General features: G+C 30.1%; 1 protein-coding gene across 1 annotated transcript in view; it reads right to left on the reverse strand.

Moving 5' to 3' along the window:
• LOC113555757 (ABC transporter G family member 9) overlaps positions 1-8,883 on the reverse strand; it is a 53,108-nt gene extending 44,225 nt beyond the window's left edge. The window contains exon 1 of the mRNA XM_026960283.1: positions 8,786-8,883. Within this exon, the coding sequence (XP_026816084.1) occupies positions 8,786-8,883 (98 nt within the window). The remainder of the gene's footprint in view (positions 1-8,785) is intronic.
• Positions 8,884-14,177: the final 5,294 nt, after the last annotated feature.

Genomic DNA, 14,177 nt, shown 5'->3' on the forward strand with positions numbered 1-14,177 from the left:
ATGTCATATTTATATAGTATATATACTCGTATATACTATGTAAGTAATATAGCTCCTTAACGTATATACGTGTGCGCCCAATTTCGTACGTCGTTTGGTCACATTATACAGTGTCCATTGAAAATAGTTTTACCCAATACTATTAACCATTATGTTTATACACTTTTAAAGGTATTATATCATTACTTCACTCAATATCATGGATGGTAATATAAACTTGTGTGAAAACCCACCACTGGGGTTTATTTCGTTTTAAGATACTCTAAATCATTAAAATATCGGATAAGTTTCTAGTCAAATAATTTTAAGTCAAAACAGTGTCTTTGCTGCAGAACGCTGTATGTGTATACACTAAACAGTTTATTATATCATAAACGTGACATAGAGTGGAAGGACTCCTAATTAGCGCGCGAATATGCAGTAAACATAATATATTTTACACTATAGTATTATACTACAATAGGACATAGGTATAATATTGTATTCAACCCAGTCGTCGAGTATCTATTATAAAAATAGTTTTTGTTTTTCCCATCTGCACTGTCATACATAACAATAATATTATGCATATACAACACATATTATATGTTTACCTAGGAGTTATTATTAATATCCTACTTTTGTTATTACGTCGCTGAGATCTCGCACCTCGTCTGTCCTCTATAACAACCAACCACTCTGTATCATTACACTGTCATTGTAGGTATGCCATATATGTCAGTTTATCGTCATAGTCGTCGAATTTATTATATAGGTATAAAATACATACTATACACTTAACCGTCGCCGCCGCCGGCCGGCCGGTCAAATGCAACGCGTGCGTGGCGTCGTCGTTGCATATTCTGCAGCAGCGTACGTCGCGGTGTGGGATGTGTAGGGTGATGCTGCAGAGGGGATTGCATTCAATATTATGCTCTCGCGTACCAACACATATACATATATATATTATATAGTATTGTAATGCTGGCACGTGTATAATAACTAATTAATCCGAATATACGGTCGACCGACCCTGAGACGCGGCGGCGCATTGTTCACGTGGTACGGGCGGAAAAAACCTAACCTTGAGTACTATACATGTACCTATATATATATAATATAGATATTATTTTCTGCTCTCTAAGCTACAATACGGGCGCGATAAGGGAAAACGACAATAATAAAAACGTAGAAACGCATTCGTCTCTCTCGCCGTCGAAGGGTGCAGTGTGTGAACGGTGCCTGTAATGGCGCGTCGTCGGCGGTGCATGCGTGTTGCGCGCGCAACTCGCCTTGAGAGGTTACTGAACTCGCGGATCACGCGTGCGGTCCCCCTGAAGAATACACACGCACCACCCCGCGCGACTATACATATACGACGCGGCCGCCGCGGCGTCTGGCGACCTGCCAGCTGCGGGGTGGTGACCGCCGCCGCAACTGCCGTCCGTCCGTGTACCCTTTATTCCCCTCCCCTCTGGCATCACTCGGTGACATTTTACGAAATCTCTGTCCGTATCTATATATTACAAGTTCTTTTCGAGCACTGAAGACAAGGCCGTTCATAAATGGGTGTGAGTGAGTGCAGTGCGCTTGTGGTGGCGGTAACGATGATGGGACGTGATCGTGGTGGGGGTGGGGGTAAACTGGGATTGGCAAGATTCGTGTTTTATTTTTGTTTTCAATGATTTTGCAGTCTAATTTTTTTCTGAAAATCTTTTCATAATTAACCAAGATATTATCATACAATATATTTACGGTAGGTATAGCGTTAATAAGTTTATGTATTACACGCGTCTCTTGCAGTTCTGCAGTAAAAATGCTTATTATATGCGAGTGGACACAAGCCGCAGAGGGTATTAGCTGCCCTCCCAATAAGTTTTAAATTACACACTGTATGTATAAACGTGACGGTTTATGTCCAAAAAGTTCTTGTTATAATCATTTATAATACATATTAATACATTGAATAATTTAAAAAGTGTACTATCATTAATCCATGTATTAAAGCTATAGTATTTTTATGGTACATTATGACAAACGCTTGAAATTTGCTGTAAACTGGGTTTCTGGAAGAACGGACATTTTCGTATATTTTAAATTTTAATAATAATAATGTATAATGTAGTCCAGGATTTCATGGCCAGAGTCCGAATGCATATTATCAGTATTCATTACTATAATACATACACGCACGTCGTCGTATATCGATGACGATGTTTTTAAAAATATATATAATCACGTATATATTATATATAATAAACAATAGGTAAGGGAAAAATTCAAAGATATAATATATATACAGCTACATATATTATGCACGTGTATTATATATTAAATATATATGTATATATGGGTAATAGGTATCTGATTACATTGCGTACATCTTTATTATTATAATATACCTGCAGGCTGCAACGGCGCACGCCCGAAATGCGCGCAATGTTTCGCTGTCAGCCGATCGTCAATCAACCGTAATAATAAAACATACGTATCGTGCACTTATGTATACGCCTGTATTATGTGCATAATATAGGTAATAGTATATAGTACTATAATATGATCTGCATAATGTGACAAAAATAGTCGGATGACTGGTACACACTAATTAATTGTCTGCGTTTATATATAAAATATAATATTGCTTATTGATAATATATAAAAGATTATATACGAATACACGAGTCGAAGGGACGGAAGATAAGTACGTTTAGCGTATTATGATTATTAAACTAATACCTAATACCTAATACCTTTTATATATACCTACTTTGTATAATTACTGTATAAGCCATAAGTTTACCATATCGATGTACAATATATCATAATACATAAGTATTATGTATACCAACATTATGTATCGATTGCACGCGTCCAAGATATTATAAAATAAAACGTATATAACCAGACGATCGAGGATATATAACGGAACAAATGGGAAGGTCGAGTGGCGAATTACAGATATACGAAATGGAAAAAGAAAGAAAAAATTATCATCGATAATATTATATATTAAATATACATATATATTCTCGGCGATGAGAAATGTGTGCTGAAATACAGTTATTTTATTGGGCGAAACTGCACGTAGTCAGGTTTTTAATAACGTCGGTTTATTTTTTTTTTATCTAAGACAATTCAAGGCACGCAGTCGTTATAATATAGCGCCTACACACACACACACACACACACACACACACACACACATATATATATATATAATATAATGATGACAATCGCACACCGAATATATCACAAAATAATATATAATATAACGACAATTATGTAATGACCGGCCGTCGATCCCGGTGCGATGGATCACAAAAGTAGTATAATATGTATATATAGGATGACATGGACGACCACGGTGGTGTAAATTATACTATGTATATAGTGAGTATACACTATACAGTGAGTAGGAAATGAAATTTAAATTGGAAATGTATAATGAATTGGACACTCGACGCGACCCTCGGGGTCATTACACGAGAATTTGCCGTTTGCCAAAACGCGTCCTTTGGCTCTCGACCGCTCTATATATGTGTAATATATATTATACACGATATATATAATACGAATAACATACGCCCGTCAATGCAGTCTTTCGCGGTGGAATTGTTAAAATTCTGCATGAAAATTTTTTTAAAGAAAAACATCATATTATTATACAACAACAAGAATACGAGCCAGCCGTCTGGCCGCTGTTCAAAAATTAATTTTAAAAAACAATACACATCGATAAGTTATATCGTCTACGCCGAAATTTATCATCTTGTTATATTCAAGGGATACTCACTTCATCTAATTGGAGTTTTATTAATCAAGTTCAATTTTAATTTCGAATTCGGACGAATATTTATACTTAGTGCTTATAATAGTCATAATATATGCGTATTTTAGACATTCAAATGGCATTTTAATTGAATTAAAAAAAAATCAGAATTCACACACATCATGTTTGGTTTTGGTCTTCGTCTGGGAACGAAACTATACACAAACCTGCACCGTGTGCGGGAATGAAATGTGTAAGAGTTTTGACTGCTGCAGATTTTATAAAAATTTGTCATTGGTATTTTTTAAACATGTTAAAATCATCACGATTGCAGTGGAAAAAACAAACTATGTGTAATATCATATACGCATAAGAACCATAGAGGTGTATACAGGTTAAGGCACCGCATAGTTACTAACGTTATTAAACATTATATATTATATGCTTAATAAAAATAATATTATATTATATGCTAGATGTCTATAGTTACTCGAGACGACTTCCGTGCAATGAATATAAAAAAACGTGTAGCATGTGATATTATTATAAATTAAATAATAATAATAATAATAGATAATACATAATACATAAATAAATAAAACTCCAATGGAAGAAACAAAAGAATTAGCCTGCTTCGTGAGTCCGTCCGTGAATTCGAGATTTTTTTTATCGGATAACGAAAATAGCGATGATAAAAATACAACTTTTTGACCGTACGTCAAAACACTGCTCGCACACACGTTTATATATATTTATATTATATGTACGTAAGCACGCATTTACGTATATATATATATATATATATTATATTATAAATGTACTATGTGAGCAATATATTACGAGCAAAAAGCACACACGTTAACACGCAGTGTAAATAAATAAAATAGAAGAAAAAACATTTTAAATTTGAATGTTAGAAAATTAGGAGGTAAAATATTATATATAGGTACATATTTATAAGCATGTTAAATAAAACTGTATATTTGTACGAATTAATGGAATACATCCGCGATTCACGCCAAATGTTAACATATAAAATAATTTAATAATTTAATTATAATTTATCTTTACAATATACATCTATAATTGTACTATAATTTACTATACTAGATAGTAGATGTATAAATATGTATAAATGCATACACTATACACGGAAGGGAACGAAAACACTCGGGGGCCACGAGGCATTTCGTGTTACACCTTAGACGTTGAACTACAAACGATTAATAAATGCACATCTCATAATAATTTATTTATATTATTAAACGATCGTTTGGAAATACAACCAAAAATCGACACAACCGGTTACAATCAACTGTCAAGTCTATATCACATAATGGTTAGTAATTTATGTTTGATATACATTATGTAGGTATATATTTTATATTACACCTATATGTTTTTTTTATATCCAATGGTGTTTTTTTAATGTCCCTTCAAAACCACGCGCGTAAACACATGCAAAGCCGCATAAACAAAACATTTAGAAATATATATTTGATTTCTACTTTTTACCTATCATTTTTTTTCTGAAATATTCTACAGAACAACAATTTGTTGACGATAATGCAACTTATTCGTAAATATAGACTTTTAAATTTTGATTGTTTTTCGATAACCATCTTCTATTGTATATATCGTATATATTATACATGAAAACACTCAACGCGACGTAACAACTATAACAAATACGTTATCTATTTACATACTCACGTTATCTTTCTTTACTATCGAAGTATATATGTTTGGACATAATAACTTTTTATACGTATAAGACCTATTGTATACCTGAAGTGTTGGAGGTAAACTGTTATTTTTGTGATTTAAAACGTTCCCACTATAACCATATCTCGTCAAAACCAAATTATTTGAAGATTTAGGTTAAAGCGATGTTCCAAGTTAATTCAGTATAGGTATAAATGCTTTATATAAGATCATATTATTCGAAAGTAAAAATTATAATTGATTGCTTAAACTAGATCATTAAAATATTTTTGTTTACATAACAATAATACTGTTGAATTTAATTCTCATTTTTATAGACCTGTCTAATAAATAAAAAAAAAAACATTAAGGGCCATTTTAAAATATTTTTAATGCATAAATACTGCACCGACAATTCTAACCAAAAATTAAATAATTTAAAAAAAAACCTTTCAAACGTGTCAACCTTAACATAACCTAAGTCGTACATATATAGTATATAATATATAATATACTTTCATATATGTTTTAATAATATTACTTGCTCAACCCACATCAAACCGAATTTAATCAAATTCATGTGTATTCACAAGGCCAAGGCGACAATAGTATTATATTTCGTGACTGTTCAACCTCATGCTAAGACAACATTGGTAGGTAGTTATAGTTTGAAAAAAAAAATTTCGAAATTTTACGGATAATGCCAGCTGTGGCGCACCACTCGTTTGCCTCGCCCGTCTTATTTTTAAATTTTGTTTTTCGTATTTCTATCGCATAATATATTTATATATATATAAATAAATAAATATATATGTATATATTTATTGTCTTTGCGATAGAATGATGCGGTTTCACTTTCCGCGTTATGGCTGTAGTCGTGGTACGTGAGATGAAAATTAAACAGCGATTTAGTCCAAAGACTGGTTAATAATAACACGTGACACACCTATTGCACGCGTACAAAAAAACGGCTAAGCGAACCGCAGACTCGCTCACAACTATTGTTCAAACATTTGAAAAAAAAATAATTTAGATTTATAAGAATAAGAACGGCGATTATACAAAAAACAGAAAACAGAAACACTCAATAAAAGTAAAAACTATACATTACTGCGTTCTAGGTTATACTCGTTTATAGTCTGTTAACTTACGCCACGCGTTTGTTCTAGTGCGTACGCGCGCGTCAAATGAAAGAGAAAAGCCGACTGGAAGTTAGTGATTTGCATCGAGCGCCACACAAGTCGAAAGGAGTTAAAAAATTTTCTTTATAATTTATTCTTAAAGCGCACAGTATTTATACAAAAAAAAAAAAACATTTAAAAATAAATCTTATATATAGGCTCTTCAATAGGGGTATAATATAATTATTTATATATTTATACATTTATTATATAATTATTAATCTATATAATAACGGTAAATGATATTCCTTCATTAAAAATATATTCACAGAGATGTAATATAAATATGCTTAATATGCACACTCAATATATTGCAATCGTGAATTGCGAACGAAACTATAACTTTGGGGTGTCCAAATATAGTCCTCGAGCGCACAATATCGCATGGCCAAAGGTTCAAAAAAAGACGTTACGCGTATTCGAGTCGTATTACAATAGATATTAGTCCAAGGACTGTACATCTGTGCATATATATATTATATGTATAATTTATATTTTATATAAAAGCATAGAGATGAGAAAATACCTTGAAGATAATATTCTATATGGATAATTTTTTATTTCGTTAATTTATTATATTAAATTACTATTAAGTTACTTTCTCGCCTAGAAAAGTATACGTATAAACACGTCATGTCGTTGACAACAGTGTTTTTTTTTGCATCGTGGTATAACTACTATGATAGGTAGGAACCGTACCCATTAATTTTTAACAACTATTCTATACCTACGTTTTTGTGTGTCTATTCAAGCACCTCCATGTATGCATTACACCAAATATCAATACTCTCAATAATAGTTTAATTTAATATGACATAAAAGTAATAATAATAATAATATAACCTACGGAAACGCATCGCAAGATATACCATATACGTATACAGCGAACGCACTACTGTACAATGCGATTCGTCGTCAATTATGCACTTAGAACACGGTGATCGCGGCACCGGCGCAGAGTAATAGTCTGGTGAATTTACAAAAGCTGTCGTCGTTCGCGCGCATGTGTGGACAGTGTATTAATTGTATTCTAATGATTTATTTCGAGAGCTCTCCGTATAGCTGTAAGATATTATAAAGTCGAACTTTGTTTTAGCGCTTCTCTATTTAAATTATCATTATAATAATTATTATATGATTTCTCAAGAAATTAATAAACTTCTGGTAGTAAAACGAAGTGATCGAATAGGGGCACGATCTTGCATAATGATAATACTTAATATGCACGATTTATAACTATAGAAGTCATCGCAAAAATTTTTCTGTTCTAAAAATACGTTTGCTTTGTAATAAAGGACTTTGTGTTCCCGTCGGACAGATCGAATATAATACCTATATAATATACACATCTACTACCTATTATAAGTACAATTATACATGAAGTTATGTATATATGCATACACAGTACACCACGTAAATATTATCAAAAATAAATTTCGAAAAACAGACGTTAGTATCTAAATGTGATGGAAATCTGAGCGTGTAAATTAACAACAAATTTATTTAAAAAAAAAAAAAAAATACGGTTAGGTTAAGGAGAATTTGTGCCGGGACGACTGCTGAGGTTATTGACCCAGTCCCCGCCGTTGCGGATTCTGTACGTCTACCTTCCACATCAGGCCCGTGGAAAAGGGGTGGAAAATGACTATGACGAAATTTAGAGTTTTAGAAAAGCTAATTATTATCATATATCATTTACGGACGTGTATGTTTAACGACGTCTACGAATTATGGCAGACTTGAATTTATAAATGTCATAAGAGTGTATAAATATAAAACAAGATATTGTATTTTAATTATAAAATATTGCCTATCACCGATAATGGATCGGTATCATAGGTGTACAGTATACACATTATAGTGTGTTTTATGGACTTGTAAATTATGCCTGTATTGTATTGTAAATACAATAAACACTGAAACGCAAAATTGTTTGTACCTATTAAAAGTTTTTTAATTTTATTACTGTTTTTATTATTATCATCATCGTGTACGAGATAACGGATGAATCGCAGATGCGCGTGGGGTTTTCTTCAGCCAAAAATAATAAGTACCGAAAAACACGAAATCTTAACCGCACAGCAAGACCAATATGGCAAGTAGGTAGTCTTCAAAAATAGAATTTAATAATATGCGTATATATGAGACTGACCTGAGCGTTTTGTTCGCATTCTTGGACTGTTTGTCGTCTTTGGGTAATCGCAGGTAGTCTTGATCGCCCAACAAGAACAGGTCCTTGGATATGATCATCGTCGTAGCGGTCGTGGAGGCGGTAGTGTCGCTAATCGTGGTGGTCGATATTGGCGGTAAGAAAAAAATTAATACGATTCAACGGGTCGAAAAAAACGCGTCGGACGTTCTAAGTCGAGCCCTCTCATCGGGATAAAAAGAAAAATCGTAGTAAACTGGATAAATATGCGGCAGCGGCGAAGGCGGTATTTACGTATTTTTCCGCGGGTATAATTCGGACAGATTTAGAATTTTTCGCTTCTAGTCGTTATAACAATTTGCGGCTGATTTTTTCAGTTTTAGGTACATACAATTAAATCGCGCGAGTCGACGGTGACGGTCGCTGGTACGATGGTGCGATATATTTTTGTTGTTAATAATACGTAAGTATATTATAGCGACCGTACGCGGAAATACGGACGTGTAGCTTTCGGGCAGACCGCTGCGGTGGCGGCACTCCTAACACACTGACAATGTGAAACACTGAACCAGATAGAGACGACTGCGCCGGTTACCCGGTTTCGTTCTCTAACGAAACCGCACGCACGCAGCTCACTCACCCGCACGGCGGCAGTGACGGCGGTTCCGGCGGCGGCCACCGGCCAAAGCGGTACCTGGCGGATAATCGGCAAAGCACGAGCACGTGCGATCGTCGCCAGTGTCGCCGCCTTCTCCTATCAAACTTTACGTACTGTACAGTCCACTCCATAAGTACCTATGCAAGAGGTGGATACATAATATGGTAATTCTAGGTTGTCGGTTCCAAAAAGTTTGGCATTTCGAGACTGACGGTTATACCTTATACCGCACAACGAAATATTATCAACATTATTTTTTTTACCACATTCGCTATCCATTTTCGACGGAGAGTTGCAGTTTTATATTAGGTGAACACAAAGGTATTATGCACCACTTATAAGAAATTAGAAATAAAAGCACGTAACTCATTATAGCTAATTTGTTGTTTTTAAATAAAAACAGATTGTCAATAAAATGTCAATCCTAAAGAATAATTGACTAGGAAAGTAAGTCTGTGATTGGTTAGATTATGTTATAATATTTTAAGATTAACGTTTATATGTAAACAAATTACACATATATATATAGCAGTGGTTATCGCCCGGTATAAAAATACGCGGAAAGCTCATGGTTGTACGTTAAGGGAATTTTAATTTGAAAAAAAGATTTAGAATTATCTACCTATAGTACGTACATAATAATGTAACATTAAATATTGTGTAAGTATTATGTTATTAAACATGCATACCTACTATAAAAACTTAAAATATTTGCGATTGGTATTAAGGTTACCAATATGACAATAATATGGGGCCAGTCATTGACGTCCTTTATTAATCCAAAATAATACTAAAATTCTTATTAAAATATTCAAACTATAATGGTTATAAATTATAATAATTACAAAATAAAAATTTAACATAAAACAATAAGTATGAATATTAGATTTTACTTTTTTTAAATATTTGCTTATGTATACATAAAATTGTTAATTTTCTAATTAAAGTTCTTAAACTAGGAAAACTTAATGCCTACATAACATATTTTAATATAATTAATAATGTATACACTGATAAGGTAAAAAAATCCAATCCTACACTGTTAAGTGGTAAAAGTAATTGATGTAAACATATTAAGAGTAATATATATTAAATTATGTGGTACTCGATTATAAAAAATTAAGATTCGTTTATTTATAGTAAGTACTTTTATATGAATTTATAATGAAATATTATAATGTGCCTTGTGCCTAAATATTAATTATTATGTTCCTTAAGCATATAAATTAAGTTTTTAAATTAAAATATGATTTTAAATAATCAGGCGTTAACTTTTTGTTAAATTGTTAAATTATTTAAATTGTAATATTCATTTATTTATTTTTGATATAAAAATAAAAAAATTTACTATTGAGTTTTACAGTTTAGTGCGCACTTGTAGTAATTTGTATTATAGTATATGATTAGTAACTAGTAACTATGAATAATTACTCTATTGTGAATTGTATGATAATAATTTATAGCTAAAAATTGTTTTATGATAATTAACATTATTTTCAAGTATATGCCATTAATAAAAATTTTTTTTCTTTATTTACATTACTACAATAATATTCTCATTTAAGTCACTCTTATAAATTTTAATATTAAAGGTAATTCTCAAATTTCCGAAAAGTATTAGTTATTGGCACGGCGGTTCTTAGTAATATTTTAACCTTAAGACTTATATCAATATTTTACTATATTTGCATGTGACTTATTGTGACTTATATATTACATATCGTGCACCTAATATACTTATACGATATTCAAACTTCAAATTTATTTATTTTTAGAAGAAAACAGATACATTTTTAAATTTTTTAATGTTACATTAAATGATACGGTATAAAATGCTCTATAAAATTAAAGTAAAACATATTAATTCAAAGAAAAATTCAATACAGTTGATTTGTTCTTTTTGACCATTTTTTTTTAGGTATTTGAACGAAATTCCGGTGCTAGGAATTTATATATTTTCTGAGATTGTGTAAATAAAGAAAATAAGAAATTTCAAAAAACTTGCAGCAAAATAAAGTGAATTTGTAGCTAAAGTTGGATACCCATTTTGAGTTGCCAAATAACGAACATGATTCTAGTGTTCTTTTCATTCTACCACTCGTTTTAAATCGAATTTGATTCTTCACTTTTAAAGTTTTAAACGTATAATTTTCATTTAAATTATATTATACAGCTATATAGTTGATTTTTTATGAATGAAGTTTTATATATTTAAAATTAACATTATTTCGATGTTTTAATGTAAATTAATATGAATTTAATAATTTATTATTATCTATTATTGTTCCCTTATTACAATACAATTTAGTACAATAATATAACTGTTGATATTTTTGCTATATTATAAAAGTTATAAAATGAATTAATTTAACTTTAACTATATATCTGTAGTCTCTATTGTTTATATAAAAGCTTTTAACAGTAATTTAAAATGTTAAATAGCTTTATTTATTTATAGGTTTAAATCGTTATATAGTTATAGCTATCATTAAATTAAATTACTGTAAAATACTTGGCAAGAACTTTTCAACATTTTAATTTTTTGGCAGGTAATAATAATATTTTAAAAATTAGCTAGTTCAGCATACTTTTGTTTGTTCCACATACATAGTGCTGCCCTATATTTTTCATACTTAAAGGAAAAACTGGATAAATCCCGCTGCAGTATACAAGGTGTTTAGTGTATCTCCTCATTGAATAAGTTACTCTAATAGGTGTGTTCGATTTTAATTCAATGATAAGCAATTAATACGATGAAAAACAATCCTGAGCGGAGATATATAATCAGCTTATATTTCTAAGAATGTTTTATTATACATTTTTTGTATTACTAGTAATTACTAGTAATTAATTTTTTTATTAGTAATAACTTATAAAATATAGGTTGAAATCATTTTTGATAAAAATAAATCGCATATCTTATATTACAATATTATTTCATAATATTACAAACTGTTATTATCTTACACACATGACACACACACACACACACACACACACACACACACACACACACATATATAAATATAGCTGTATAAGATATAACTTAACACCATAGAACACTATATAGAAATAGATTTATAACATTAGTATTAAATACCTTAAAATAAATCTAAATCTTTTTAAATTTTTATTGAGTATAATTGATAATATATAGATATAATAAAGAAAAGTTTTAAGTTCCTTTAAATAATATATTTTAAATTACAATAAAATAACTTAACTCATAATTTTTAGTTTAATATAATTGTAATGGAATTTGTACTTAAAACATTTATAAAAATTGAATTTTTGAAATCGTTTGGTTTCTAAAAAAAAGTTAAGAAGAATAAATGAGAAATTACACAATATTAAAATGATTAATATTTTTGTATAGAACATTACAATAAATAACAAATATGAAAAAAAATAATATCCACGAATGATTATATGGCCATACAGCCATGCAGTGCGTACTTATATATAATATATAGTAATAACTACAACTAATAAGTAATAAGTATTAAACTATTAAATACATAAATGACTTAAGCAGAGATATATTTAGAGTTTTTAATTTTTATGCCCCTGTTAAAACACTTTGATACTGCTCTTATTACCCTCATTACAAAAATAACTATTAAATTTAGAAATTTTGTAAATAGATATCTAATAATAGTGAATATTTTAAATTTTTTGAATGCCCTATTTTCTAAAAATTGTACCACTTAATTTTATTTTTTGACAGTCATATAAATAATTTTAACTTTTCTGGAGGGTCCAAATTATTCTTATGATTGAACGTTTTTTTACTACATGTAGGTAATATAGGTATATTATGAATTATGAACTATTATTCAATTAATATTTGTTGTTTGGATGTGAATTAAAAATGTTAAGAAGTAATTGAGGTACCTATTATGTTTATTATGTAAATTGGTTGAAATTTATTATTAAATTTACAAAATGGGTACATTTAAAATTCAAGAGTGACTCGTATGAGAAGAGCTTTAGAGTTTTTTTTTTGATAACTTATTTAAGCATAACTCAAAATCCTTAAATTCACTAGCCAAGGTACCTGTACATCATTAATTTATAATAATTATCGAATACCTATCGTGGATATATCGTAAGCATTTACTAATTTTATGCTGCACTTATAATACTTGTATAACCAAGATTGTAATAACCATATATTATGTTTTAGAATGTAAAGTGATATTTCACGGTTAAAGTACTTGGAGATTATTATACTATTAGCTAGGTGTACAAGTATTACAATTGGCCATAATTATCAAATTTTATACAACATATTAAAAACTAAACTATAAAAATCTTTAGTAAAAATTAATTATTTATTTATTTATTTGTATATTAACGGCAACGGCGATTTTATAGTTCATAGCATAAATAATAAATATAGTTTACAAAATAAAATTTTATCATTAATAGATAATAGATATATATAGCTATTGAGAAAGTAAAACAGAAATAAAATATATGGGTAATACAAATAAAATTTAAGATTAAAACATATTATAATATTAATTATTATTACTTTATTAGTAGTCAACAAGGGGTTCCGCCCGATTGCGTACGTTAAACAATTACCTTTAATATTTACCCTAAAAGTCAAACGTTTGCGTATGATTTGTTGTGTAACGTTGCCATTTAAGTTTATTTTTGTTTATTAAATTTTGAAAGAATGACTTAAGTCGGAATATTTAAAAATAATAAAAAGTTAAAATAATGAATTGT

This window comes from Rhopalosiphum maidis, chromosome 4 (genome assembly GCF_003676215.2).
Source record: "Rhopalosiphum maidis isolate BTI-1 chromosome 4, ASM367621v3, whole genome shotgun sequence".
Classification (NCBI taxonomy): Eukaryota; Metazoa; Arthropoda; class Insecta; order Hemiptera; family Aphididae; genus Rhopalosiphum; species Rhopalosiphum maidis.